Source organism: Heloderma suspectum, chromosome 3 (assembly GCF_057233095.1).
Source record: "Heloderma suspectum isolate Gila_16-S chromosome 3, 16-S_ref, whole genome shotgun sequence".
NCBI lineage: Eukaryota > Metazoa > Chordata > Lepidosauria > Squamata > Helodermatidae > Heloderma > Heloderma suspectum.
The window spans coordinates 216,585,803-216,611,078 of record NC_139460.1 but is presented as its reverse complement, the minus strand read 5'-3'; the positions used below and the strand labels follow the sequence as shown (position 1 = coordinate 216,611,078).

Genomic DNA, 25,276 nt, shown 5'->3' with positions numbered 1-25,276 from the left:
TCCTTCCTTTGGCTAATTTTTATGGGGTGTGCACACACACCTAACTCATTAATCCCTGCCACATGAAAATGGCAACATTTGATGTGAAAATTGTAGCATACAAAAATTCGACTTGACCCTAAACATATCTTCCTGTTTCAATAGTCCCCCCACCTACCGACCTACCTACCTTTCTTTCTTTCTTTCTTTCTTTCGACTTGGGTGTTTTTAAGTACCTAAATTACACATTTAAAATCGTAAATTCTGATTAATTTTCTGGTTTGTTTCATACGAATTAACTTCTTCAACTTTACTTAGCTGTGGGGCTGCCCAGAAATCTGACAACTCTGGCCACGTTGATGTGGATGTTTACCTCTGAGATCAAGACTTGCAAAGAGCTTCACTGAGGCTCACAGTTTGAAACTGAATACAGTGTAGTCTGTGAGGGTGTACTTTTCTTTTATGAGGTGGCACCAACAAAACAGTGTTGCTAAGGAAGACAGTTTGAGGTCCATTCTTCATGTGAAAACATAATAATTGTATCATTTTTGTATTCCATCCTTTCTCCAAGAACGTTCATGCTTAACCCTAAGGTTAGGCCATCCCATATTTCTGAGGCCTTAAAGTCTGCGTTAGGATAGGCTAAGAGAGTGATTTGCCCAAGGCTATCTAGACACATCACTTAACAATAGTTTTATTTTTCTCAGCTGTACCTGAGCAATATTTTGAATACCTAAGTCTAGTTAGGAATTGGCTGCAAATCAGTTAGGAATTGGCTTGCCTTAACCATAAGTGTTATATCTGGACCCAGAAACCATAGTTAAAGCAGTTTCCCTGCTTCCCCAGCCTCTTCTTGCATGATGACTAGTAAGCCTCTCTGGTGTCTCCTCAAACATACCCTCTGCAAGGAAGGTCTTATCTAGGTAAAATAAAACATTGTTTCACTTTATGAATGTTATCTTAACCTGGGCAAAAGCAACAAACCATGGTTAATGCTAATCATAGTTAAGTCTTTTGTCTATACTGAGCCCTAGTGAGCTTCATGGGCAAACAGGGATTGGAACTCTAATTTTCCTGCTTTGTCCAATACTCAAGCCAGATGTAATGATTAAAGTGGGGGTGCCAGAAAACCCAAACATTATTTTTTACAACTCAATTCAGTTGCCACCACTCAGACAGTAAAATAAATATCAAAACCCTCTTATTTAGAAAAAGAAAAAAGAGCCCCCAATTTACATGGGAAATAACCCTTTTTAGGTCATTGGTAACATGACCAGGTATGGCATGGGTGGGCTGAACTGAAACTCATAAGAAGGTGATTAAAAAGGTAAAAGGGAATTTATTTAAGGAAATCATCAGAGTTTGCATAGCATTAAAAGAAAAAAGTTTCTGAAAACAATGGCAAACACATAAGATTAACAATATCAGTTTCCTATGTTACCTAGCTTGTGATGTTTGACCAACAGTGTTCTGTTTTGTTCATTTTTTAAAAAAAAAACGGAGTCCAGCCCATGCCTTCCCAGAGCAAAGATATAAAGAAGCAGGAAGTCAACTCATTTTGGATGGTATCCACATCTGATCTCTCTGCCAAGAGAACGCTTCCCTCAAGAAGTCATGATAACTGTATGCCCTCGAGGATCAGAGGCCACAGCATGTCTCTGAGTACCAGTTGTGGGGGAATACGAGTGGGAGGGTGCTGTTGCCCTCCTGCCCTGTGTATGGGTTTCTCAAAGGCGTCTGGCTGGCTACTGTAGGAAACAGGATGCTGGACTAGACAGATCTTTGGTCTTATCCAACAGGGCTTTCCTTACATTCTTAAAAGAGAAGCTCTCCCATTCAGTTGGTTGGGCTGAAAAGGTTTAACTAGTGAAAGCAAGAATTGACAAACTGTCCCAGTTGGGGGAGGGGGGAATATTAAACTCCCAATCATAGAAGAGAATTCAAATCTAAGAGTAATTTCCTTTTATGCTAATCCATGACCTTTCCAGCCTATGTGACCTATGAATCCACACCTGGCTCAGAGGAAGGAGATCGTTCCTTTCAAAGACTGAAAACTTGAAATGGCATTCATCAACTAACAGTATAACTAGGTGAGGAAGCAGGGGTCTTGGGGACATCTGCTACTGAGTGACAGAGTTGGCACATGTGCATCCAAGCAAACAGGCAGTTTCCAGTGGGGTCTTTTAGGCTTTGGAAATCTGAGATGGCCTAAAAAAGTATGAATCAGGGTCAGGGGGGTATATGAAACTGGTTGAGTGAGTTGACCAAATTTTTTAAATCAAGGTAATTTCCTCTCTGCCAGTACACCACACTGGCTGTCGGTGGGGATGCTATCAGAAGTCATACTTTTATCTGAAAATGTCACACAGGGAAGGATGAATACAAGTAACTGGGCTGCAGAAGAATGCTATTGCCAAGTCATTCCCAGGATATTGTGGTACTTCTCCCTGACCCTGAGAAATAAAAGCCTGCTGCAGTTAGCAGCTTTAATATTGTAGCTTCTGTTGATAAAGCTTAAGATCTGGCTAGAATCTTTTAAGGCCCTTTGGTGTGTATTAGCTTCAAAGCCACAATCAGAATTTGAAAGAAGAAAAACAGCATTACGTGTCAATTCACAATGCAACTGATGTAAAATAAGGTGTTACACGTGTTGACAATTTTCAGTCAGTGATGGAAAGTAAGTTTTAAAAATGCAGGATTTAGAACAAAATGTAAATAACTTTAAGATTCTGGTTGATATGAAAAGATAGATGTTGTGCTTAAAACATCTTGAATATGAAAAGGTTTGTTTTATGAGAGCCCTTTCTCCAGAGAAACCAGTGTTTCTTTCTTAAGCCTGGCAAGCCTCTCTGTCTCAAGGCTGACTTGAATTTTATCTTTGCCATCAAGACTGTAGCATGATTTAGAGAGCATTCACAAAAAGAAAAAAAACCCAAATTGCTGTGGGATTCATTATTGCTGTTCAGAAAAAAGAACAACAAAGCTATCAAAATAATATAAATAGATGGGGAAAGAAGATAGGCAAAATATTACCTTGGCATTCGGTGAAACATGGGGAAGACTATAAGCAAAGACTATAAGGATTTCTAGCAGCATTAAATTTAAGTATAGAAACGTGTCAATCAATTAATATCAAAAGCAAGCAAAGGTAATATTGTATGGTTGGATTAGATAATGAGGTTGCTGTGATTGACTAAGGTGATTGACTAAGTGTTAAATTAAAGCTATAAAAGCCGTGACCATGAAAAGCAAATAAACTCACATTGGCTAACAACAAGAATAAATCAAACAGCATGCTACAACATTTTGAGGATGGAAAATGACACCTCAGCAGAACAAGTGTGGGTAATAATTAGTGAAATTTTATTCAGTTAATGCGTTTATTATGCTGTACGAAATAATTTACTGCTTGATTGTATTCTGCTTACCGTAATGATTGCATGGCATAAACATGGATGTGTAAAGGGGGCTGATACGGCATTCTGTCCCTGACAAGTAGGATAAGAATGCTAAAAAATCCTCCCAACCTCTTAATATAGTATTTTTCCATCTCAACATTTCACAAGCACGAAGGCACCAGGACTGCTCTGCGGTCCCTTCAGATATGGCTCATCGGTGTTCCATCTCTGTCCTTCAAAAGCTCTTGTCCTCTATAGTTGCACTGGACTCCCTCAGTCTTGGCAGAGCAGTGCTAACATTGCTGCCTCAGCACAGGTCACAAGCTTAGTTCATGGTGCAGAGCAAGGGGCCTGTACCATTAATGGTGAACACGCTGTATACAGCAGTGAGAGATGACCAAAGTCAAGATGGGTTTGTTCCTGCTTTTCAGTTAGTGAATGCCTTGATTTGGGCTACATAGGGTAATAAGCAGCTAGCTTCGGGTGACATTTAAGACTGTGTTGTCCTCTCAGACTCCTTGGGCTGAAGTTCTGTTGAGCTGAGAAAGCCAACGATAAGGAAAGGAAATTCCTGAAGTTTATTAAATCGCATATGTTTAATAACAGACAACACCTAAAGTCAGTTTAGGGCGATTTTATAATGTTTTATATTGCATATCTCCTTCATGGATCACTGCCTTGTTGTGGTGAAGGGGCTTGTGTAACTCAGTGAAGCCATAAGCTATGCCGTGCAGGGCCACCCAAGACGGACAGGTCATGGTGGAGAGTTCTGACAAAATGTGGTCCACTGGAGAAGGAAATGGCAACCCACTCCAGTATTCTTGCCAAGAAAACCCCAAGATGAGTGAAAGGACACTCAACTGTGGATGTGTCTGGTGGTGAAAAGAAAATCCGATGCTGTAAAGAACAATATTGTTTAGGAACCTGGAATGTCAGATCAATGAATCAAGGTAAGCTAGAGGTGGTCAAACATGAGATGGCAAGATTGAACATCGACATCTTGGGAATCAGCGAACTAAAATGGACAGGCATGGGCAAATTTAATTCAGGTGACCATCATATCTACCAGTGTGGGCAAGAATCCCTTAGAAGAAATGGAGTAGCACTCATAGTCAACAAAAGGGTGGGAAAAGCAGTACTGGGGTACAATCTCAAAAACCATAGAATGATCTCAGTACGAATCCAAGGCAAACCATTCAACATCACAGTAATTCAAGTCTATGCCCCAACCACTGAGGCCGAAGAAGCTGAGGTTGATTGGTTCTATGAAGACCTACAACACCTTCTAGAACTAACACCAACAAAAGATGTCCTCTTCATCATAGGGGATTGGAATGCTAAAGTAGGAAGTCAAGAAATCACCAGGATAACAGGCAAGCATGGCCTCGGTGTAGAAAATGAAGCAGGACAAAAGCTAATACAGTTTTGCCAAGAGAACACGCTGATCATAGCAAACACTCTTTTCCAACAGCACAAGAGGCAACTCTACACATGGACATCACCGGATGGTCAATATCAAAATCAGATTGATTATGTCCTTTGCAGCCAATGATGGAGAAGCTCTATACAGTTAGTAAAAACAAGACCTGGAGCTGACTGTGGTTCAGATCATGAGCTTCTTATTGCAAAATTTCGGCTTAAATTGAAGAACGTCGGGAAAACCACTAAACCATTCAGGTATGACCTAAATCGTATCCCTTATGAATATACAGTGGAGGTGAGGAATAGACAGAGTGCCTGAGGAACTATGGACGGAGGGCCGTAACATTGTTCAGGAGGCAGCAATGAAATCCATCCCAAAGAAAAAGAAATGCAAGAAAGCAAAGTGGCTGTCTGATGAGGCTTTACAAGTAGCTGAGGAAAGAAGGGAAGCGAAAAGCAAGGGAGAAAGGGGAAGATATATCCAACTGAATGCAGAGTTCCAGAGAACAGCAAGGAGAGACAAGAAGGCCTTCTTAAATAAACAATGCAAAGAAATCGAAGAAAACAATAGAATGGGAAAGACTAGAGATCTCTTCAAGAAAATCGGAGATCTCAAGGGAACGTTTTGTGCAAAGATGGGCATGATAAAGGAAAAGAAGGCAGGGACCTAACAGAAGCAGATGAGATTAAGAAGAGATGGAAAGAATACACAGAAGAGCTATACAGGAAAGATCTGAATGTCCCTGATAGCCATGATAATGCAGTCACTATTTAAGATCCTAAAAGATGATGCTGTTAAAGTGCTGCACTCAATATGGCAACACATTTGGAACACTCAACAATGGCCACAAGACTGGAAAAGGTCAGTTTACATTCCAGTTCCAAAGAAGGGCAATGCCAAAGAGTGCTCAAACTGCCATACAATTGCACTCATTTCACATGCCAGCAAGGTGATGCTCAAAATCCTACAGGCTAGGCTTCAGCAGTATGTGAACCAAGAACTACCAGAAGTACAAGCTGGGTTTCGAAGAGGCAGAGGAACTAGAGATCAAATCGCCAACATTCGCTGGATCATGGAGAAAGCAAGAGAATTCCAGAAAAACATCTATTTCTGCTTCATTGACTACGCTAAAGCCTTTGATTGTGTGGATCACAACAAACTGTGGCAAATTCTGAAAGAGATGGGAGTACCAGACCACCTTACCTGTCTCTTGAGAAACCTGTACGAGGGTCAAGAAGCAACAGTAAGAACCAGACATGGAACAACCGATTGGTTCAAAATTGGGAAAGGAGTACGACAAGGCTGTATATTGTCGCCCTGCTTATTTAATTTATATGCAGAGTACATCATGAGAAACGCCAGGTTGGATGAATCACAGGACGGAATTAAGATTGCTGGGAGAATTATCGATAACCTCAGATACACAGACGATACCACCCTAATGACAGAAAGCGAAGAGGATCTAAAGAGCCTCTTGTTGAGGGTGAAAGTGGAGAGGGCAAAAGCTGGTTTGAAACTCAACATTAAAAAAATTAAAATCATGGCATTTGGCCCCATCACTTCCTGGCATATAGAAGGGGAAGAAATGGAAGCAGTGACAGATTTTATTTTCTTGGGCTCCAAGATCACCGCAGACGGTGACTGTAGCCATGAAATTAAAAGACGCTTGCTCCTTGGGAGGAAAGCCATGGCCAACCTAGACAGCATAGTAAGAAGTAGAGACATCACCTTGCCGACAAAGGTTCGTATAATCAAAGCTATGGTTTTCCCAGTAGCAACGTATGGCTGTGAGAGCTGGACTATAAGGAAGGCTGAACGCCAAAGAATCAATGCTTTCGAACTGTGGTGCTGGAGAAGACTCTTACGAGTCCCCTGGACTGCAAGGAGGTCCAATCAGTTCATCCTAAAGGAAATCAACCCTGACTGCTCATTGGAAGGACAGATACTGAAGCTGAAGCTCAAATATTTTGGCCACCTAATGCGAAGAGAAAAGTCACTGGAAAAGACCCTGATGCTGGGAAAGATTGAAGGCAAAAGGAGAAGGGGACAGCAGAGGATGAGATGGCTAGATAGCATCACCGATGCAATGAATATGGACTTGAGCATGCTCCGGGAGAGAGCGGAGGACAGGAAGGCCTGGCGTGCTATGGTCCATGGGGTCACAAAGAGTCGGACACGACTGAACGACTGAACAACAACAATATTGCATATATTGTCCAAGGTGTTTACTGTTATGTGCATTTTCACTCTGTTACCCTTCGGTTTGGGTGGAACGTAATCCACTACTGAATGAAGACTAAACAAGCCCTTTTGACAATTATACAGAAATTGTATGAATTGGATGAGGCCTCTCTCTGGTGTTGTAGGCACTGACAGTTTTGGTGAAGACTGTAGTATTGTACACACTGATGAGAATTGAAGTGCAAAACATCTAGAGGGCACCAGGTTGGGGAACGCTGATTCAGCTGTTTGGCTTCTGTTCTACAAATGTTCCTTCGACCTTTAAGATAGTTTTATGATGGCAGAGGATTCATTCATTCACTCGCTTAGAGCAGTCTAGAATCACAAGTTAAATTAGTTGGAATTATTTCAATGTTTTTAGCCTCAACCACTCTCCTCTCTCCCTTTTTTAAAAGCAGAAAATAAGGTAGTCAAGATTGGATTACCCTTGACATAACTGCTTTAGAAACAGTTTTGAATCAAAGGCAATAACATGGATGTATACTCCAAGAGCTGCTGCCTCTACTCTTAATTTCTGCATTTAACTTCACTGTTGCTTTTTATTTTTCCACTAGAGACCCTAAAATTGGCTAGTTTTTCTACCTGCAGAAATTTGGGTTTACATCCCTCATAGCAGTGATATTTCTTCAGGCCTTCTACAGATGTTCAGGGTGCTTTTGCATATGGAGTCATTCTCTCTTCCCAGCCCCAAGGGCAGAGATGGGATAGATTTTGAATATTCATAATATTTTAGAGTGAAATTCCTGTTGCTCCTAGCTCCTGCCAGGTTTGTGAGGATGGTGTGCAAGATAAGACAAGACAAAGATCTATCACCAGAAGGTGCAGCAATGGAATTCCTGTGTTGCTGAGAACAATGATTGAGCCAGCAAAAATCTCAGTGATTTGTGCTGAGATTGCAACTGGGGAGGGAAGGCTAATACCCCCCCTCCCCAAGTACTACGGTGCTGATGACATGCCCACCCCCAAATGTGCATGCCAAATATTACATTTTCTAAAAACACTATTAGCATCATGTGTAGTTACGCCCTTAGGGATAACTAGACCTCCGTCATTACACAAGCTCATTTAGCCTATAAAGCGGTGGTGGTGAGGTCTACTTTGGTATTGGAATGAACACATATGGGAGAGGAGTGAGACCTGCCCCCTCCTCCACCTTACCTTGCCATGCCCAGATGCTTAAAGCCATTTCACCCCACCCAGTTCTACTACTAGTTGTTCCACCTGGCCTGGGCACAGCCTTGCTCTTGTTGAACACTTACCTCACCCCCCCGCCCATCCTGAAAGTGATCTAGGTTCACACCCAAACACCAGTTCAGAAGCAAATAGGAGAACTATGGGTATGCTTTGGTTACTTACAGATGTTGCAAAGGTTGGGAAAAAAACTACAAGAATGTCCTGCACACTGGGTCACCAAGTTCTCAGAGCACACTTGCTCTGCTGCCCTTAGAACTATTAAGCATTTGTTCACATGATGGCTTTTATAATTAATTAAAAGCTAACATGTATTCAACTAACCCACACTAATGAGCTTTCTTCCAGGTATTCAAACAGAAGCCAGCATTCCAGGTGAGCCAATTTGGATATGTCCTCAGAAGCATTAACAAGCAGTGAGCTTGCTGTATTCTAGGCCAAGTACTATGTTAGTGGTTTGCATCTTTTTGTTATTTACAGCAAGGCAAGCATATAATTTGCACAGCTTCTGCAACTGCAGAATATTTTCAGAACCTGCCAACTTGAAAAACCAAATGTACATGTTTCTTTACACCATGCTGAACATTTCGGGGGGGGGGGGGGTGTCAGACATATTGCCCCCCACCAGACCCCTTGCAGGCTCGATAACATCACTGGGCCTGGCCATAGCACCCATACCCACTGATGCAATCATCCCACCCATTTTGCCTTTACCTGTACTGGGAGCATGGGGGAAGGGACTTGGCTGGCACTCCCAACACTGACTAAATCCCTGGCTTTGCACAGCATGCACTGTCTCTATTGGGTGATGTGTGCTGCACAGAGCCACTTGGCCAGCCATGTCCCTAGCCTCGTGCACCACGTGCCATCCAAAGCCACTCAGCCAGTGCTGGAAAGAGCAGCTGCTCCTCCCAGTACCAGCTGAGTCCTCCCAGCTCTCCACATCCCAGCTTTTAGCTCAGACTGGAGATAATAGTGGATTCCTCGGGGGGGGGGGCTTGGAGGTCAAGCCCTGCTCCCTGGAGCAACCCAAGGAGGCTCTGTGAGTTGGCAGTTCCGCACCCCTGCTTTACAGCCCTGCTTTACATGTTAGCAGCATGAGTAAATTCTCCTTGTATAGCAGACAGATTCTTTGAATTGTGGTTAATTCTTGTAGCCTAGCTCTAGGTTACAAGTTGATTAGTATGTATGTAGGCTACTTTAAATAGCACATTAGTGACCTGAAATTCATGCCCTAGACATCCCTCGATGGTACAGAGGATACCTGTAGAATATAAAGTTTGAAAGCCATCCCAAGAGGAGTGGTAGCAAGTCTGCACCAAGTAATTAGCTGTGAAAGGAGAATCTTCAACAGCATTATGCAGAGGTGTGCTTGCCCCATCTGTTTTGTGTCAGCCTGGGCCCAAGATTCATTAGGCACTGGGACAATAACAAACTGTTTTTGCTCTAGAAGCACTTTGGAAGGAGGATCAGAGCATAAAGGACATCAGCACTTTCTCTGTTGTTGTTGTTGTTGTTGTTGGGCATGTCCTTATCAACTTAAATAGGAAAGTGAGCCCTGACTAACACTCACTATTGTGTGACAATATGTTCAAGAAATTGAAGGCAAAAGGAGAAGGGGACGGCAGAGGATGAGATGGCTAGATAGCATCACCAATGCAATGAATATGAAACTGAGCACACTCCGGGAGAGAGAGGAGGACAGGAAGGCCTGGCGTGCTATGGTCCATGGGGTCACGAAGAGTCGGACACGACTTAACGACTGAACAACAACAACAACAACGTGCAAGAACCTTGGGATTAATTTCCTCTGGCTACCTTATAGAAGTTAACAGGGTTGGGGGGTAGGGGCACAGTGGGTGTGGAGAAACAAACTCAGCTGTTCTAATTTAGTTATGATTCATGGGTGTTTGAGGCATATCCAAATAGGCTGTGTCACAAAAGGGTGTTGCGGAGTCCTTTTCTGGAGGACCGATTGCCTTCATCCGGTGCATCCATCAGCTTGAATTACAGTTTATTATCAAGTCAAATGCCTTGCATCTACCCAAATGTGATTTATGCCTAGGGGAGCAGAGGGATGAAAGTCATGTTTTCAGATACATCATGTGCATGTTTTATCATAGCTTAAAACGCTGGCAAGCTGTAAATGGCGGGAGTTTTCCCTCGATGTATCTATACTTGTTTTCTCCTTGAAACCTTGAGTGATGCAGCATAATTAACCATGTGGCTCTGTGTGAGTGTTGGTTACACATAATGAGGTTCCCCTGCTGTTCACTTGGCAAAAGACTGATTCAGAATTGTTTAGCCCAACTGAGCCAGATTTTCTACAGAAATTACTTGGAAATTAGCTTCTTGTGTTCCTAGAGTACATTTTGCAACTCTCTGCCCACTCACAAGCATTCACAAATGCATCAATATATGGTGTGAAGAGTGTCTGCAAAATACTGGGGATGTGCATTGGAGCTTTTTCTGTGATCATATATAAAGGAGCTTTGCCTGGGCTTAGTGGGAAAATGTTTAGAGCATTAAGACTATATTTCCCTGAAGGTTAAAAACAAATACATCACAGTGCAGTAAGTAAAGCGTGATATGCCCCTGAGATTTTCCCACTGTCAGCTAGAGAGTAAATCCTTAAGAACATAGGAGTCTGCCTTCTACCAGGTCAGACTATATTCCCATTTCAGCCTATATTGTCTCTACTGACTGGCAGCTGCTCTCCAGGGTCTCACCACCTGCTACCTGATGTTTTTAAAATTTTTCTATCTTGCCTAACATTTGAAATACACAGAAGCATTAACAAGAAGGTACCATGTCTAAAGATGTATGGAAAAATTGTGGCAGTGTGGTGCAGTGGTTAGGACTGGAAAGATCCAGGTTCAGTCCCTTGCTCAGCTGTGAGACTCACTGGGTGACCCTGGACCAGTCAAGCTCTCTCAGCCTGACCTGTCTCATAGGGGACAAAATATTGTGAAGACAAATAATAATGGTTAGAAAACCCAGTAATGATGAGTGCTTGCTTGGATGTAGCAGGAGAAGTGTGAATGAGTTGCTCATTTACCCTGAAAACAGAAGCCAGGATAAAGTCAGCAATGTGACTGTGGTGTGTGTGTGTGTGTGATCTTTCCAGTGGTCATGCTTTAAATGTTAGTCTTGGCAGATTAGGACATTCCATTATATTGAACAGCAAATTTCCTGTTCTTGCAGGAGGGACCTGTTCTTCAGGTCATTAAGCTCAAGGAAGACATTGGCCTGCTTTACACCACTGAACATGAAGAAATCAAAGGGCTTAGGTCATGGCTGGCTCTGCAGGGCTTTACCTTTTGTTGTGATGAAACCTGTCAAGAAACAGTATTTCTGCTGGCCTAGTGTCCTCCTTAGCACAGGTGTGGGTGGAAGGAAACTAATGAGGGCAAACATAGGAGAGCAAATGAAAAGTGTAGATAGAAAAAAAATCCTGAATAGGCATTTCTGTAGAGATTTCTTTAGATATTATATGAGAGTCCTTTTTTCATTATCGTAAGAAACTACATTGTAGTTGGTTGGTTTGTTCACCAGCCACTAATATTCTGTAGTTAATAAATCTGGTATTGACGTTTCCTTGGTCTTCATAAAAGTAATTGACTAGTTACATTTTTTATAACACATTGGTGTGTGAAGACTGGTAGTTTTGCTCAGGGGATACTTTGTCCCCAGAATTCTACGTGGAGAGACAATGGTCACATCCAGACAATCCTCCAAACTATTAATTCAGTGATGATGTCCATCCTTCTCTTCATTTGGATGAAAGGGGAGGAGACTAGAAACTTCTGCTTCTACCTAGCAGAAATCCATAGTTTGCTATTTCGCTGTCAAGCCAGGATTAAAACTACAATTGTGCCCTGGTTTGGGATCCTGTGAGGGAAGTGGGGAGTACTACTTAGGGCTGGTTCAAACCACATGGCTAGGTCATCATAGGTTATTGAACCCATGATGAGTCGCGGCACGTGCTGGGCACATGCAGCCACCATTTTGAATATGCTACCCCCGATTGGACTGATAAGGAGTTCCACTGTGTCATGAGAACCCAGCCATCGTGGATCATGGGAGGGTTATTTAACTAGAATAACCCACAATGGTTGGGTTTGCATGACACGGCGCAACCTCCTGTCGCCCCAATTGAGGGTTGCATATTGAAAATGGTGGCTGCACACACCACAGCTCATTATGTGTTACATAACCTATGATGACTGCGAACCAGGTGTCATGCGAACCAGGTCTTTTTCTCAAAACAACAACCCAAGGCCAGTCATTCAGTTCGAACTGAGTCTTTGAGGTAGGCCTCAGGCCTGCATATTGCCTCCTGTTCCATTCCCTCACAACTGCAAAAAGTGAATGAATGATTTGAGAAGCTCCCATAACAGTATGTATGGTCAAATGTATGGTCTTCCTGACCCTGTGACATGAATCTGCCTGTTAATTCATTTTCTTCTCCTTATAATGAAGGGAGTGAGGGAGGGACAGCAAAGAAAGCCTCTCAACCCACAGGCCATCTCTTGATGGATATAATTCCAGGTGAGACACGTTGCCTGAACAGGCCCTGTGTAAGGCATAGAGCAAAGCTACTCAGCAGCTTCACACTGTTTAAGATCAGCCCTGGTATGAGCCCTAGTTGGGCGTTATCCACTCACATGGAGGATTCTAAATCATTCGTCAGTCAATTGCATGGGGGGTGGGATAATGCCAGAATACCACCACCACCTCTCTCTCTCTCACACACAGGCACGCACACGTGTTCATGTGTGTGTGTGTGCGTGCATGCAAGCTTAAACTTAAAAACACTGTGGGTGATAAGTAGCTGCAAAATGGTGGAAGAAGAGTGTTGTATCCAAGCCCTAGGTATGCAGTCTTGTTTTATGGATGCTTAGAAAGAAAGACAGACTTATGAAATCTTCAGTAAATCTTTGTGTTTCTCATTAAACTTATGCCATTTCTTACACAGAAATTATCCCAGACAAATTTGTTTGTGAAGGCACTTAGCCGTCTTTGAGCATTTTAGATCTCTGGTTGTTACTATTCCTACAAATTGCAAACATGGTTATGAATGCTGTTGATTGATTGCTCTCATTTCCTCAGGGATTACTTCAGTTCTTCCTTCATGGGGTTCAGGAAAAACAAAATGGGCTTCACTTATAATTTCTCATTTGCTTTATTATCCTTTGGATGTTTGGGGTGAAATTATCTCTGCTGGTACCAACGTTTAGAATCCCTAAGGGGTGGCAGGGAAAGAAATCTGTCTTCAGATGGGTTTGTCTATATATGCACAGTAAATATTCAGAATGGCTGTTTCTTCTTACTTATTTCAATTATAAGGTATTGTTTCATCCTCGGAAAGTAGATATTTAAAGAGTTGTAAGGGTCAAGCTCTTCGATGGATATGTGTTAATCCATCAAGGTAATCTCCTGTGCAACCCCCATATTCACAGACTGAAGTTATGCATGGAGTATAGGTGTGCTCCTATTTTTTCCAGTGAGATCAGTCCCTCAGGCGTGGCTCCTGGAGAGCTTTGTGCTTCTAGGACCAAGCCACCATATCCTGCTGACCATATGAGGTTGCGGTCACTTGCATGTTTCTAAGATTCTAAATTTCTAAAAACCATCACCTTTGCCGGGTCCACCCAATTTCTCAACTGCCATGTCAAATGGACTGTAGTGAAATGCTCATCAGCAGAAAGACAGGCTGCATTTGGTATGATTGGCTTCAGCAGTGCAGTTAGATGAGAAATTACAGGCTGGTTTCAGCACCTTTTACCCTTTCAACTACCAAGTGCTTTTGGTATTAAAGTACCTGTCAGTTCAGGACAGAGTTAGAGGATGGGTGGGTTGGGGACAGAAACCTGCCTCAGATGTGTTTAGTGTCAAAATGGCCTGAAGTATCAGTAGGGTCAATGCTGGTCCTTCATTCTTCTTTAGCATATTGACATCTGACTTGCACTGTATTCTCATTGTTCTTTCAGACACTATGCAGCAGGTAGCCAAGACAGTGGCGAAAGTGGAGCTGTCGGACCACGTGTGCGATGTAGTGTTTGCCCTTTTCGACTGTGATGGTGAGCGTTGTCCATTTAAGCCACAGGTGTTGAACTTCTTTCAGTCAGAACGTCCAATTCCATTTCAGAGAAGCGTTCAGAACCACATTCCGGTAGTGGGCAGAACCGAATGCTGAAGTGGTGGGGCCAAAAATACCAGCATATTGTAGCTTCAAGCTCTTCCTGCCGGTAACTACGCCCTTGGAGAGGCATTTCAACCTTTTAGAATGTGGAAAAAGCACACAAGCCAGAAAGCCACCAAACAGTTGACAGTCAGTGAAAGGGGGAGAGAGACTGTTTAAAGCAGGGGCGTTGAACCTCAGTCCCATGGGCCAAATCTGGCCTCCTTGGGATTCAAATCTAGCTCTCCGGGGTTCTCTAGATGGCCAGGGGAAAGGGGCACAGTCATCTGGCGAACCCTGGAGAGCTAGATTTGAATCCCAGGGACGCCGGATTTAACCCACGGGAGTGAGGTGCAACACCCCTGATTTAAACAGTCGCTCTGTGGTGTAGTGATTTGTGTGCTAAAAGAGGACTGGGTCTAGGAGTGGGGAGAGCCAGATTCCCTCCCCACTCAGCCATAAAGCTCACTGGGTGGCTTTGGAGCAGTCACCATCTCTCAGTGTAGCCTAACTCACAGAGCGGTTGGGAGGATGGAATGAGCAGGGAGGAGCCAAATTTGTAGTCTTGCTGAACACACACCACTTTAACCTCTTTTCTCTGTACTATTGCTATCGTACACACGTCATTGAAGTAGATAAGGATGTGCTTGCATCGTTAGTATTCTTCTTCCTCTGGAGCAGTGCCTAAATTCAGAAAGAGGCAGAGATGAACTCAATACTTAGATGCAACCAATAGGCATTGTCTTCCTCTAATATCTGACATTTTGTTTCTGTTCCAGTTTTTATTTATTCTCTTGTTGATCTTGGTGCTTTTTTGCACACAACAGTTTCGCAAGATAGAAATAATTTCCATGTAGGAATTCCACAAGATAGAAATCATTTCCATGTAGGAAATAAATCATGTATGAAGCAATCCTAACAAAGTGTGCCTTTCCTTAGTTGCTATCTGTTTAATGGTGGTATTTTCTATTCCTTTAAATCTTGATGATAGTTTTTCCGTTTTGATTATGGTATCTGCGATTATGTCTTTCCGGAGGGTTTCCTTGGTGCTCTTTTTAAATCTGCAGATATCTGACTTAGCAGTGTTTCAGTTTCTGAGAATGATTATCTATGTCATACAGTCTAGGTAATTTACCTAGCAAATACAATGCTATTTTCTACTTCATATGCTGACGCGTACACACTTACTAGAGGAATATCAACTGCCAGGATTTTATTCTTATATCTTGTGATATACATGGGGCCAGTTTGCAGACCTTTGTAGTTTGTTCTCAAAACCAAGGACTAACACACACACATTAAATTCCTCAGGTTGGTCTTTTACCACCCTCAGTCATCAGCTTACCCTGTATCAGATTCTTCAGGACCATAAATATTAATCAGAAATCCGCCATAAAAAAGATAGCAAATATCCTCCAACATAGTTGTGTTTCATGCCCTAGACACTTTTTTTGTTCAGTCATAGTTACTGTCAAGAGTAGAAAAAGCTGCTTCATGGTGTGTGTCAGAAAGGGGCAGGATCTTGCACAAGCTTGATTGGTGGATCAGCACATGTATTCTTTTGAAGTACTACCTTCTGAAACATTTCGTACTGGAAGCGCTGTTCCAGTGCTTGTAAACTACATAATTCATAGCATTGCTGTGAGGATCCTAAAGGCAAATATAGTTCTTGTTAAACTATTGAGAGAGTCTGGGCATAATTAACGCTTACAAATTTTGGAGTAAATTTTGAGCACAATCGGGGTCACTGTAGTTGTCCAAAATATTTAGTGGCAAGCCAGGTCATTCTGGATTATCTCCTGACAGATCATACCTTGCTTGCTATGAAGTCAGGTGTTTGGAAGAGAGACTGGTGACAGGGATGGGGGAGAAGAAGCCTCTTTTTTTTTTTAAGTTATAGCAAAGTATAAAACAGAGATGGGGAAAGTGTGAAATCTAAATGTTGTTGGACTGCAGCTCCCATCAGCTGTCACCATTGGGCATGCTGGCTCAGGCTGATGGGAGTTGCAGTCCAACAACCTCTGGAGAGCCACATGTTCCCCACTCCTGGTCTAAAATAATAGCAGAGGGGAGGGGAATAATAAGGAAAGTGCTTTAATGGAGCAGCTGCTAGCTTTATGCCTAATTGTAAAGTGCAGTTCAATGGTATTCTAGAGACTCCAAGCCATTGGCTGCAAACTGTAGTCATCCCTGTCAGACTTCTTGTTAGCCTTCTTATTCCTGCACTCTACTCATCAACTCCTCCTTTCCAAGTTTCACTACTTCCTCTAGAACTTCCTTGCTCTTTGCTGTGAAAGGGAGAACACTTCCACTCCTCCTTTCCTAAAGTTTGTGTTCATCACCTGGCCTGTTGCCTCTCTGCTTCCTGAAATGGCCCTTCCTGCGGTGCCCTTGTGCCCTGCCCCAGTTCCTGTTTCGCACTTCGCTGCCTGCTCCATTCCTGTCCTTCAGCTATCTTGACTCTGTGTTCCCTGTCCTTAAGGTCTGCTGCTCAGTCTGTCTGTGACATCAGCACTGCTCAGCCAATGGCAGCAGAGGAGCCAAAAGGCAGCATCCAGTGCAACACTATCACTAACATAAATTAGGCTGTTGCTAGCATAAGTGACCTTTAGCGCAACACCAGTGGTGTTTGCTGGCGTGCTGGGTTTTACGGGTGTTGCGCTAGAGCTTGCTTACACTAGTGCAGCATCATTGATGTTAGCAGTAGCGTCACACTGGATACAGCCCAAAGCATGCTCCCATCCACAAAATACATTCCTCTTAAAATTCATGTCTGTGTATTTCCCAGACTTCATGCTTGTTCTTGTATCTTTAACCAAGCAAGCTTGTATTAGTTCTTGTATCTTTAACCAAGCATATTTTAATTAACATCATAGCAGACACTAATACTTTTATTTGGCTTCATTTATCCATATACGTTTGGAAAGATGGGCAGAGAGAACTAAAATGGTCTTTTTCTCCCACAGCATTTGCATCCAAAAGTAATGGATGTTCGTTCACAAACACAGCTTCTGCGACCTGCCAGAGAGCTATCCAGGATGTTCTCAGGATTTTGCAGCACAGGAATATAGAAAGCTGCCTTATACTGAGTCAGACTGTAGGTTGCTGACTAGCTGCGGCTCTCCAAGATTGCACGCAGGTTTTTTTTGTTGCCCTCCTTGGGGAGGTCAGGAATTGTACTTGGGACTGTCTTCATGTAAAACATATGCTCTGGTACTGAGCTACAGCCCCTCCCAATTTCCTATGGCGTTTTAAAAGAATTAGATTTTTTTTGTTTAGAATTGGATTTTTGTAAATAATTAGATAAATGTTCTACCTAAGACTATTAGGCATAGTGGTTGACAATTGAACCTCCATATGAAGAGGCAGTGTATCATAAAATATCAGATGTTAGAGACAAATGAGATCATGGCAGCTATCCTGCTCTGCTTGTGAGCTTCCCAGGAGCAACTGCCTGACCAAGTTGGGCTAGCTGCACCCTTTAGTCCAGGAATGAGGAACCTCCAGTCTGTGGGCCAATTTAGCCTGCTAGGCCTCAGGCGGGTCCCCATCTCCTCAAGCCCCACCCCCGGTGGCTACAAGGGCTAGGGAAGGAGGCAGGGAGAGGAATCCCTGCTGTTATCGCTGATCAGAGATAACCAGGGGATTCCCCTTACTGTGCTGCTTGTCCTCCTAATGGGGAGGGGGAATGGCATTAGAAGTGCTTCACCCACCCTGTGTCCTCCACAGTGGGGGAGGGCACAGAGCTGGCAAAGCTCCTGCCTATCTGCATTTCATGCAGAGTGAGACAGAGCAAATGCTCTTGCCTCTGTGCAGAGAGAGGGATAAGAGTAACTGATCCCCCACCCCTCTCTCTGCATAGAGAAATGGAAACAGACAGGAGCAATTGCCTTTCTGCAGAGAGAGGCAAGAGCAAGCGCTCCTGCCTCTCTGCTCGGAGGAACAGATGATGTCAGGGAGTGAAGATTCTGGAGGGAGGGCCTGAATGGGGAGATTCTGGAGGGAGGGGCTGCCCCTGACATCCAGCCCCTGGGGGCTGAGCCAGAATGCAATCCGGGCCCTGGGGCCAAACAATTCTCCACCCCTACTTTAGTCTGATCCAGCAAGGCAGCTCCTACATTCTTCATTGGTTTGTTCATATTCCAGAATCTGGAGATACTACTTAATTCTGCCATGTTTGTAAGCTAGTACAAAAGGAAAGTGATCTGGAGAGAGGGAGACGGAAAGTCCTTGTGTGAGGATCATCCTTTGAAAGATGGACAGCATTGGCTTGCCCGTGACAAAAGCTGAAACTTACAAGCAGTGGCTATTATTTATTTATTTGTGTCATTTATATACCGCTGAATATAATAAAATCTCTCATAAAATAGAATAAATGGATTATGTTAAAACTGGCTGCCTTGTGAGAACAGAGTTAGCAGCAAAGTTTTAAGAGGATGCTGCAGAGGGCTGTCAATCCGGACTTTCAGCATTGGCTGAGTTTCTTTGGTCTCTGAATTCCTTACGTCCATCAAGCCTTCTTTGACTTATGTGTAGAGAGTGAGCAAGGGACTGTTTGCTGCAAAGAAATAATTTGGAAAAGACAGGCTGCCTCTTAGGTGAGCCGCCAAGTGATGAGCAAAAAGCATTGGGATTAGAGTTGGCACAAATTGTTTCTTCTTTCCCTGTCAAGAGGTCTGGGGGAAGCAAACATGCTTAGAAAATTGATAGTAAATTGGAGTGGGATTTCAGAGACCTGACTCTAGAGCAGTTCGCCGGATGACAGAGTTGATGCATAATGTGTCTGTCTTGTTGGTCACTGTCCCTTCTGCCTTTCAGCATTTCCCATTCTATCTTATTAAAATTATTTGCAAGTAAAACTTAACCCCGGAACAATTCCCAGCCTTGGAGATCATTGAAATTAACACATGGTATGGCTTCTGCCTCACGCTAAATTACTTTGGTGCCAGTTGCATCCCTTCTGCAGAAGCTTCTGCATTTGCTGTTTCCTATCTTCCATTTTAATAAACTGTCACCATTGTTGTGTGGTGCTGTTTTTTTCCTTTGGAAGCTCTCATGTAGATTCTGGTTTTCACCTTGTTAATTCTTGCGTGTCTAAGAGGCAGTGCTGCACAGGATACAATTACATAGGTACAGAAGAGTGGAGATGATTACCATTTCAGAAGGAACCCAAGCTTTCATTTAATTCAAACTTCCAGTAATATCTTTTAAAATTCATCTGAATTCTCAAAAGGCTGTTGCTTGCACCAAGCTAAAGAATTAGAAAGTACAACTGAATTCAGTTATACACAGATGAGGATGTTTCAGAAAGCAATGTCAAAATGGATGTCAGTTTTGTATGTTGAAAATTGCTGTTCCCTCCCAAAATACCCTTGTATATTAATCTTGTCCTGTTCAAGCACCACCCTTGTTACGGGCACAGACTAGGGGAAAAAGTAACCTAGATCTAAGCAAGTCATGAACTTGAAAAATACCTTAACAGTCTGTTCAGCTCTGTGCAACACAAGAATTCTTGTCTTGTTCAAACAGTTCAAGTATAGCACACGTGCAAGATTATACTCTCTAGTTAGGGATGATCAAGAATTTTGTTCAGTCCACATTTTGAAGTGAAGTGATCAGATTCACACCTGAACTAATGTATATATCAGAATGCATTCATCCTTCTGACTTTGCACATTCTCCAAATTTTGCAATACAGTCTTTGACTTTTAAAATTACCAAAAAACATATAGAAATGTGTATTTTACAGTAAAATGCATACAAAAAGTGCATTTTATGTTAAATGCATATAAAACTTGTACAGAAATTGTATTTTACAGTAAAATGTGTATGAATTTTCATGTGGATCCCACCCCTTGAAATAAAGGTAAATCAGTGCAGAAGTGGGATGCAACAGTTATGAATGAACACATGTGAAACTGACATGGATCAAAAATAGACTGATCCATACATCTCTACTCCTAGTATTACTACGCCTAGTTGAATCTCCTTCAAAATCGTTCCATAGTTTAAACTAACATCCCTTGTGTATCTGCCTGTAGCATTTGGAATGCTAAAGAACTAAAAGTGCATCGCATCTTCTCTTACCCACCTTCCTCTCCCCCTCCCCATCAAGCTTTAGAAATCTACTCTTTAATTCCACCAGGGGATCTCTTCCCAGTTGTATTTGGTTGAAGTAATAGCCTAAAAAAAATATTCAAAAGGAATTTCAGAACTAAAAAGCTATCTAGTATTGGCTGTATGGAAATGTATGTGTTCCATAGTACAGCAGGGAACATTTTTCCATTTCTGAGTTGCACCAGCAGTAAGATAGTAAATCTTACTTCCTTTATAATCTGAATACCCAAGTCTTAGGGAAACTGGTTAGGGCATGTCCAAATGGTATTGATATCAGGGCTCATAGTTAGTGTTTCTAGTCCTTGCAATCACGTGTGGGATTCGGCCTACACTGATCCTTGCCACTGAAAAGGACTGGAATAGGATTAGCAGGGGAGAGGATGCTTTTTTCCCCTGGGAAATGCATTGATCTAATTGTTATGTGTTCTTGCACCCAATCAGGAATGTGGGAGCTGCTCTCCAAAGGTACCTTTAGAGATTTAGAAATGTACCATTAAGACACTTGCCTGTAGTACATGATGGTCACCCAGCCCAATTTATTTCTGGCTAAGATAGTAGAGCACCACTGAATTTACAGACTCAGTGAACTGAGTAAACATCTAAAACAAATAACTAGATTTGCCTGAAAATGGTGCAGAAATTGTAATTTGGGAAAAGCAATAAATACTACAAAATAGTATCTGTTTTGCTCAGCATTCTGTCTTTAAAAGGCCATCATCTATATTGTACATATATGTGGTGAGATGTTATTGTCAAACTTCTGATTTCCAAGCTTAGAACTGACAGTCACCATCCTGGTCTTGAAACGTCTAGTTTAATAGACTCTTTTGAGATACAGTTTTCTGTTGCAAAAAGCCCTGGTCTTTCCACCCTGCTCTTCTTTCCTGGAATTGGGCTGGGTCGTGGTTGCAGAATAACCAGTTGTAAATTCTGCTGTCTTGGTTCATCATATTTACTGATTTGCTTTGCATCACCAGTTATTTCACTGTTTGTGATAGGAATAGAGAAATACCTTTTTTCCCCTTTAAAATGTGAGCAACATTATTGTATCACATGTGATGTGAGTGGAAGAATGGCTGGGATACTAATGGGAAGTGGAAGTTATCTAGTGTGCATGTGTGTTTGTCTAACTTGCGAGTATTAGGGGCTGTTCACACAACATGCTAACCCACACTCAGTGGTTGAGTGTGGGGTGTTGAATTGTGGGTTGTTTGTTGAATTGTGGGTTAGCATGTTGTCTGAACCCAGGACATTTTCTTCAGGGTAGCTTGTTAACCATGCAGTGTGGCTTGTTAACCACCCTAAACAACACAACAACAAACCATGGGTGGCTTGTTCAAGAAAAATAAGCTATGCTGCATTGTTAACAAGCCACCCTGTGGAAAATGTCCTGAGTTCAGACAACATGCTAGTCCACAGATCAACAACAATCCACGCTCATCCACTGAGTGTGGCATGTTCTGTGAACAGCCCCTTATGGATGTGAACAGTAAAGATGGAGAATGCAGGTCACGTAAGTTACTGGGCAAGTTCATGCCACTCAGGAATTGCATGCATTTCTGAGTAAAGTTAGAAAATGAGGAAGGAGGAAATAAACAGTAATTACCTACTCCAATACAGTAATGATCTGCTGTGGCCTCCAATACAGTAACGACCTGCTCAGTTATCCATGGTGGAGACAGTAAGCTCTAAGCTTTCATGAACTATGCTGCAAAGCAACTTTTGTGGAATAACCTCTTTTCTTGTTTTCAAGGCATTATTTTGATGAATGGACTTGCCTATATTTTTGTTTGTGAAATCAGAGCACTGTGCAGTTTTAAAGGGCCAGAGTCTCCTTGAACCATCTTGTGACCCTTATATCCCATATATTTGTTCTTTTGTCCTGTTTCTGCATTTAGGGTTATTAGGTTGTTGCTAAGGATATGGGAGTGGAGTTTTCTTTGGTCACTGTTCTAAATAGATATCTCCCCCACCACACCCAGTTTGTGAACAAGAATTGACAGTTCCATGACACCCAAAGAGCTCCATCTTCATAAGATAATTTTTTTAAGCCATAGACAATGGAATGTAATTTTTTTAGACCAGAAGGGTAGGTAGTGAACCAAGGCAGTAGTGAGAGGACATGATAGGCTGCACTCTGCCCAAAATAGCAAATGGTAGCAAATTCTCTGGCTTACAATGATATTTCTGTCAGGGCTCATTCCTTTCATTGAACATTTAGCCCCCTTTTTTCAATCTAGAAAGGTGTTAAGTAATTCAAGGGCTACACCAGTCACCTACCGTGGCTTGTTCAGACATCACAAGTAAGATGTACATTGAGTTAATGTTAAAAGTGGAACAGATGCTCAGTGCAGTGTCAGTATAGAGAAGCCCTACAATAATTCTGCTCTTTACACTTTTTGGCTTCTGGTTTTTGTGTTTTCTGGGACACTTCCTTTTTCTAAGTCTCTCTTAATTGATTTCCCCCTTCTTCCATTAGGGAATGGAGAGCTGAGCAACAAGGAGTTTGTGGCCATTATGAAGCAGAGGCTTATGAGGGGCTTGGAGAAGCCCAAAGACATGGGGTTTACACGGCTCATGAGAGCCATGTGGAAATGTGCACAGGAGACTGCTTGGGATTTCGCCATGCCCAAACAATAACTACAGGCCAGAAGAGAAGGCAACACACAGATGAGGATCGTGGATTCTGCTGCGCTGCCTCTACATGATAAGCGGCCTTCGCATTCGATGCTCTGTGAATGAAGGCCTCCTCCAATGGAATGACCACATTCCATTGCTGCACTGAACAACAAGCCCTGGAAGGCAAAGACCGTTAACAGCAGCAAATGTTCCTTTCCTTTAATTTCCTCAAGCAGAAATTTGAGCACACCCTGCCTTTGTCTTTTATCTCAGCAGCTGTTTCCTTCATATATGCGTGCACACACGCACACACACACACACACACACACACACACAATTTCCCTATATTCTCCTTAGTTTTTCCTTTTTATCTCTCAGGAACAAAATAAAGCCAAACCACCAGAATAATTAGCTTTGGATATTGTAGCTGCTTCCTCTATCTCCCCCAAAATGGCTGAGCATGGATACTCTAAAGAACAATATTGCTAGCGTCAGTAGCAGCCAGAATTTTAAATATTATTGGGGGAAGTATGTTCATCAGACTGACTCAGCACTTCCCCTTGCCATGCTCCTGAAGTTGATTTGAAGTTTTTAAAAAGGAGGGGCAAACATCAAAATGTGTACTGTTCTTTAAGCTGTCCATAAGTTTCAAGGCAAAATATGCCCAGTGAAAGGGGTGGGGGTGAGTGTGAAATAATTTGCTACTAAAGGCCTGTCTCTGCATGAAAGTCTGCCTTTTCTCAGCAGTAGTGGAGTGTGGCGTTGGAGAAAGGTATGAATACTCAAGATTGAGACAACTCCTGTTTAAAGTTTAAAGCATTTTTTACTTCCTCCCACCACTCCTTCCTTAGGATTCTTCACTTGCATGTGTAATCCAATGTATATGCTGTAATTTTTTCTCTTAATGAGAATGTTAGCTCATCATGATTTGTTCTTCCATTTAGTCTTAAAGCTGCTCCTTATAGAGCACTAGGGTGCTTGTAAAATATTGCTTCAATTATAATGGTTACCAAAAAAAATGCAAACGTTCCTATGTCATCTTGCTTTTGCCGGGAAGCCTCATTAATTTGACCAGGTTTGACATTCTGTTGGCAACAGGTCCATAAAATTCAGATGTCTTGCTGCCAAATGGAAAAGGGGAGGAGGGGTAATTTGGGAGAGCTGCTGGTTTTCTCGCTTTATCAGTTAACATTTCCATTTTCTTGCTACTTCAAAAAGAGAGGAGACAGTGAGCTTTTATACGTAAGGATCCCTGAAATACTGAAAACCCACCTATAATTTTAATTTATTTTTATTTTATTTTATTATTAAAAAAATACCTAGTATTTCTGCCTTAAGTCTTACCATCGTTCCTCAGCAAAAACTTGCAAAAGAAAAGATCTAGCCGGAATTAGTAGTAAGATTTGTTGTGAAGTGGGCTTATAGGCTCACAAGTAGGTTCTGAGTTTTATGGGTGCAGAATGTGTCCCTCATTTTAAAATGGGTTTATAGTAGTAGTCTCATGTTGAATGCTGATTAGTCATCTTGAGGGTTTCATCCATCCTTTCAGTCTAAACCTTTCTGCCCGCTATAACAATCTGTTCATCACTCCTGTACTTGTTTGAAAGGCTGGCAGATGCAAAGACTTGCTCTATGATTGCCTATTGAGACGCATGGAAAAAATGTGTTTCAGCCTGTGCAACCTCCAGCGTTGCCATTAGCTTTTGCTAAAGAGCTCCGTTGTACCAGGTACCTGCTGCAGAAGCTCGGATAAGTGCTGTAAGAAAGTGGTGCTGGAATAAATAACCCATTTGCTTGAAAGCCAGGTGTGTGTGTTCAGTTTGCCCCTTATCGCTGAATTGTTGTAGTTTTTAAATTCAGACACCATTTGTAATTGCACAGATATTTCAGGCGTAAAGCTAACTAAGTAGCTGTTGTCATTCATAGAAAAACTCAGGTTCAGTCAGTGATGCCTACACATGCTAGAAACAGGAACTGGGGGCATAAACATGCTGTGCAATACAGGCCTCTCAGCAGTGCCCTGAGTTTCAAAGAGCCCTTTCAGCAGTTCAGTTGAGCCACCAAACTACCTGGCAGGTGTTTCTTACCCTGAGGGGTTCATGGCCTCTCAACATACTCCACTGC

The 25,276-nt window shown here is 42.4% G+C and overlaps 1 protein-coding gene across 5 annotated transcripts in view; it reads left to right on the top strand.

Annotated features, from left to right (window-relative positions):
• The window catches only part of MICU1 (mitochondrial calcium uptake 1), a 166,546-nt gene extending 141,597 nt beyond the window's left edge, over positions 1 to 24,949 (top strand). For all 5 annotated transcript variants that reach the window (XM_084845591.1, XM_084845590.1, XM_084845594.1 and 2 more), the window contains 2 exons: positions 14,226 to 14,315; positions 23,013 to 24,949. In XM_084845591.1, the coding sequence (XP_084701717.1) occupies positions 14,226 to 14,315; positions 23,013 to 23,173 (251 nt within the window). In that variant the 3' untranslated portion in view covers positions 23,174 to 24,949. The remainder of the gene's footprint in view (positions 1 to 14,225; positions 14,316 to 23,012) is intronic.
• Positions 24,950 to 25,276: the final 327 nt, after the last annotated feature.